The sequence below is a fragment of the Clupea harengus genome, chromosome 15 (genome assembly GCF_900700415.2).
Source record: "Clupea harengus chromosome 15, Ch_v2.0.2, whole genome shotgun sequence".
NCBI lineage: Eukaryota > Metazoa > Chordata > Actinopteri > Clupeiformes > Clupeidae > Clupea > Clupea harengus.
This window is the reverse complement of record NC_045166.1, coordinates 27,545,322-27,550,321: the sequence shown is the minus strand read 5'-3', so window position 1 is coordinate 27,550,321 and position 5,000 is coordinate 27,545,322. Positions and strand designations below refer to the sequence as shown.

At 39.0% G+C, this 5,000-nt stretch overlaps 1 protein-coding gene across 1 annotated transcript in view; it reads left to right on the top strand.

Moving 5' to 3' along the window:
* Positions 1–5,000, top strand: part of si:dkey-206f10.1 (adenylate cyclase type 8) — a 29,875-nt gene that overhangs the window by 23,894 nt on the left and 981 nt on the right. Inside the window, exons 15-17 of the mRNA XM_042709893.1 lie at positions 310–456; positions 1,155–1,244; positions 1,762–1,876. Coding sequence (XP_042565827.1) covers positions 310–456; positions 1,155–1,244; positions 1,762–1,876 — 352 coding nt within the window. The remainder of the gene's footprint in view (positions 1–309; positions 457–1,154; positions 1,245–1,761; positions 1,877–5,000) is intronic.

Here is a 5,000-nt window from a genome sequence, read left to right as displayed (position 1 = left end):
GTGTTGTGTGTGTGTGTGTGTGTGTTGTGTGTGTGTGTGTGTGTGTGTGTGTGTGTGTGTGTGTGGTGTGTGTGTGGTGTGTGTGTGTGTGTGTGTGTGTGTGTGTGTGTGTGTGTGTGGTGTGTGTGTGTGTGTGTGTGTGTGTGTGTGGTGTGTGTGTGTGTGTGTGTTGTGTGTGGTGTGTGTGGTGTGTGTGGTGTGTGGTGGTGTGTGTGGGTGTGTGTGTGTGTGTGTGTGTGGTGTGTGTGTGTGTGGTGTATGTGGTGTGTGTGTGTGTGTGTGTGTGTGTGTGTGTGTGTTGTGTTTCAGGAGCTGTACTCTCAGTCGTATGATGAGGTGGGTGTGCTGTTCGCCTCCATCGCCGGCTTCAATGACTACTACGAGCAGCAGGAGCTCCAGCAGGAGGGCGTGGGGTGTCTGCGGCTGCTCAACGAGATCATCGCCGGATTCGACGAGGTCAGACCTCACCCGTAGTCCTACACACACACACACACACACACACACACCACACACCCGTAGTCCTGCCCTGATACCCTGATGTTCCTCACCCGTAGACTAGTGCCACTGGCTACCCTGATACACTGGTGTGTGTGATGTGTGTGATGTGTGTGTGTGTGTGATGTGTGTGTGTGATGTGTATGATGTGTGTGTGTGATGTGTGTGTGTGTGTATGTGTGTGTGTGATGTGTATGATGTGTGTGTGTGTGTGATGTGTATGATGTGTGTGATGTGTGTGTGTGTGTGTGATGTGTATGATGTGTGTGATGTGTATGGTGTGTGTGTGTGTGTATGTGTGTGATGTGTATGATGTGTGTGTGTGTGATGTGTGTGTGTGTGTGATGTGTATGATGTGTGTGATGTGTGTGTGTGTGTGTGTGATGTGTATGATGTGTGTGATGTGTATGGTGTGTGTGTGTGTGTATGTGTGTGATGTGTATGATGTGTGTGTGTGTGTGATGTGTGTGTGTGTGTGTGTGTGTGTGATGTGTGATGTGTATGATGTGTATGATGTGTGTGATGTGTGTATGATGTGTGTGATGTGTGTGTATGATGTGTATGCACAGTGTTGCTTTTCTTTCTTTCTTCTTTCTTGTCTTTCTTTCTGTCTCCCCTTCATGTATTTCTCTCCGTCTCTCCGTCTCTCCGTCCATCAGCTCCTGGAGGAGTCTTACTTCCTGGACATCGAGAAGATCAAAACCATCGGCAGCTGCTACATGGCAGCGTCTGGCCTGTCCCCCGACAAGGTGAGCCGTGACCTCATCAGTAGTAGACAGGCCGTGACATCATCAGTAGGAGACGAGCCGTGACATCATCAGTAGACTTCGACAGCCTTCTTTAGTAGAAAGAGTCTCTCTCGCACGGGATCTCTGTGAGTTCTACTAGAATGCTTCTCATGAAGGCACTCAAGTTTACATGTCCCTAAGCCTTAACCTCTGACCCCATCCCAGCTGTCCCTTAACCTTTAACCCCATCCCAGCCCTAATCGCAAATGGTGTTATAACAATGTGAAATCAATATATGTATCAGTAGTCAATGTGAATATGTCTATGTGTGTATAATTGTCTGTACAGTATGTGTGTGTTTGTGAACACGTGTGTGTCGTGCCTTTGTGTGTATAATTGTCTGTACAGTATGTGTGTGTTTGTGAACACGTGTGTGTCGTGCCTTTGTGTGTATAATTGTCTATATGTGTGTGTTTCTGAACGTGTGTGTGTGTGTGTGTGTGTGTGTGTGTGTGTGTGTGTGTGTGTGTTGACTCAGACGTGCTCAGGCGAATGGCATCACCTCGGGGAGCTGGTGCTCTTCGCTCTGGCCATGCAGGAGACCCTGAAGGAGATCAACAGGAACTCACACAACAACTTCCAGCTCCGCATCGGTACGAGCCCACAGCAAAACACTCGTAACACTCTGTACACTCTTAACACTCTTAACACTCTTCACACTCTGTACACTCTTAACACTCTTAACACTCTTTAGTTTACACTCTTAACACTCTTAACACTCTTAACACTCTTTAGTTTACACTCTTAACACTCTTTAGTTTACACTCTTTAGTTTACACTCTTTACACTCGTAACACTCTTAACACTCTGTACACTCTTAACACTCTTAACACTCTTAACACTCTGTACACTCTTAACACTCTTAACACTCTTAACACTCTTTACACTCTTTACACTCTTAACACTCTTAACACTCTTTAGTTTACACTCTTAACACTCTTAACACTCTTAACACTCTTTAGTTTCCACTCTTAACACTCTTAACACTCTTTAGTTTACACTCTTTACACTCTTAACACTCTTAACACTCTTAACACTCTTAACACTCTTTAGTTTCCACTCTTAACACTCTTAACACTCTTTAGTTTACACTCTTTACACTCTTAACACTCTTAACACTCTTTAGTTTACACTCTTAACACTCTTAACACTCTTTAGTTTACACTCTTTACACTCTTAACACTCTTAACACTCTTTACACTCTTAACACTCTTAACACTCTTAACACTCTTAACACTCTTTAGTTTACACTCTTAACACTCTTTAGTTTACACTCTTAACACTCTTTACACTCTTAACACTCTTAACACTCTTTACACTCTTAACACTCTTAACACTCTTAACACTCTTAACACTCTTAACACTCTTTAGTTTACACTCTTAACACTCTTAACACTCTTTAGTTTACACTCTTAACACTCTTAACACTCTTTAGTTTACACTCTTAACACTCTTAACACTCTTTAGTTTACACTCTTAACACTCTTAACACTCTTTAGTTTACACTCTTAACACTCTTTACACTCTTAACACTCTTAACACTCTTAACACTCTTAACACTCGTAACACTCTTAACACTCTTAACACTCTCAACACTCTGTACACTCTTAACACTCTTAACACTCTTAACACTCTTTAGTTTACACTCTTAACACTCTGTACACTCTTAACACTCTTAACACTCTTAACACTCTTTAGTTTACACTCCTAACACTCTTAACACTCTTTACACTCTTAACACTCTTAACACTCTTTAGTTTACACTCTTAACACTCTTAACACAACACTCTTAACACTCTGTACACTCTTAACACTCTTAACACTCTTTAGTTTACACTCTTAACACTCTTAACACTCTTAACACTCTTTAGTTTACACTCTTAACACTCTTAACACTCTTTAGTTTACACTCTTTACACTCTTAACACTCTTAACACTCTTTAGTTTCCACTCTTAACACTCTTAACACTCTTTAGTTTACACTCTTTACACTCTTAACACTCTTTAGTTTACACTCTTAACACTCTTAACACTCTTTAGTTTACACTCTTTACACTCTTAACACTCTTAACACTCTTTACACTCTTAACACTCTTAACACTCTTTAGTTTACACTCTTAACACTCTTAACACTCTTTAGTTTACACTCTTAACACTCTTTACACTCTTAACACTCTTTACACTCTTAACACTCTTAACACTCTTAACACTCTTTAGTTTACACTCTTAACACTCTTAACACTCTTAACACTCTTTAGTTTACACTCTTAACACTCTTAACACTCTTTAGTTTACACTCTTAACACTCTTAACACTCTTTAGTTTACACTCTTAACACTCTTAACACTCTTTAGTTTACACTCTTAACACTCTTTACACTCTTAACACTCTTTACACTCGTAACACTCTTAACACTCTGTACACTCTTAACACTCTTAACACTCTCAACACTCTTCACACTCTTTACACTCTTAACACTCTTAACACTCTTAACACTCTTAACACTCTTTAGTTTACACTCTTAACACTCTGTACACTCTTAACACTCTTAACACTCTTAACACTCTTTAGTTTACACTCTTAACACTCTTAACACTCTTTACACTCTTAACACTCTTTAGTTTACACTCTTAACACTCTTAACACAACACTCTTAACACTCTGTACACTCTTAACACTCTTAACACTCTTTAGTTTACACTCTTAACACTCTTTACACTCTTAACACTCTTAACACTCTTTACACTCTTAACACTCTTAACACTCTTAACACTCTTTAGTTTACACTCTTAACACTCTTAACACTCTTAACACTCTTTAGTTTACACTCTTAACACTCTTTAGTTTACACTCTTAACACTCTTAACACTCTTAACACTCTTTAGTTTACACTCTTTACACTCTTAACACTCTTAACACAACACTCTTAACACTCTGTACACTCTTAACACTCTTAACACTCTTAACACTCTTTAGTTTACACTCTTAACACTCTTAACACTCTTAACACTCTTTAGTTTACACTCTTAACACTCTTTACACTCTTAACACTCTTTAGTTTACACTCTTAACACTCTTTACACTCTTTAGTTTACACTCTTAACACTCTTAACACAACACTCTTAACACTCTTAACACAACACTCTTAACACTCTGTACACTCTTAACACTCTTAACACTCTTTAGTTTACACTCTTAACACTCTTAACACTCTTAACACTCTTTAGTTTACACTCTTAACACTCTGTACACTCTTAACACTCTTAACACTCTTTAGTTTACACTCTTAACACTCTTAACACTCTTAACACTCTTTAGTTTACACTCTTAACACTCTTTACACTCTTTAGTTTACACTCTTAACACTCTTAACACAACACTCTTAACACTCTTAACACAACACTCTTAACACTCTGTACACTCTTAACACTCTTAACACTCTTTAGTTTACACTCTTAACACTCTTAACACTCTTAACACTCTTTAGTTTACACTCTTAACACTCTGTACACTCTGTACACTCTTAACACTCTTAACACTCTTTAGTTTACACTCTTAACACTCTGTACACTCTTAACACTCTTAACACTCTTTAGTTTACACTCTTAACACTCTTAACACTCTTAACACTCTTTAGTTTACACTCTTTACACTCTGTACACTCTTTACACTCTTTAGTTTACACTCTTAACACTCTTAACACAACACTCTTAACAC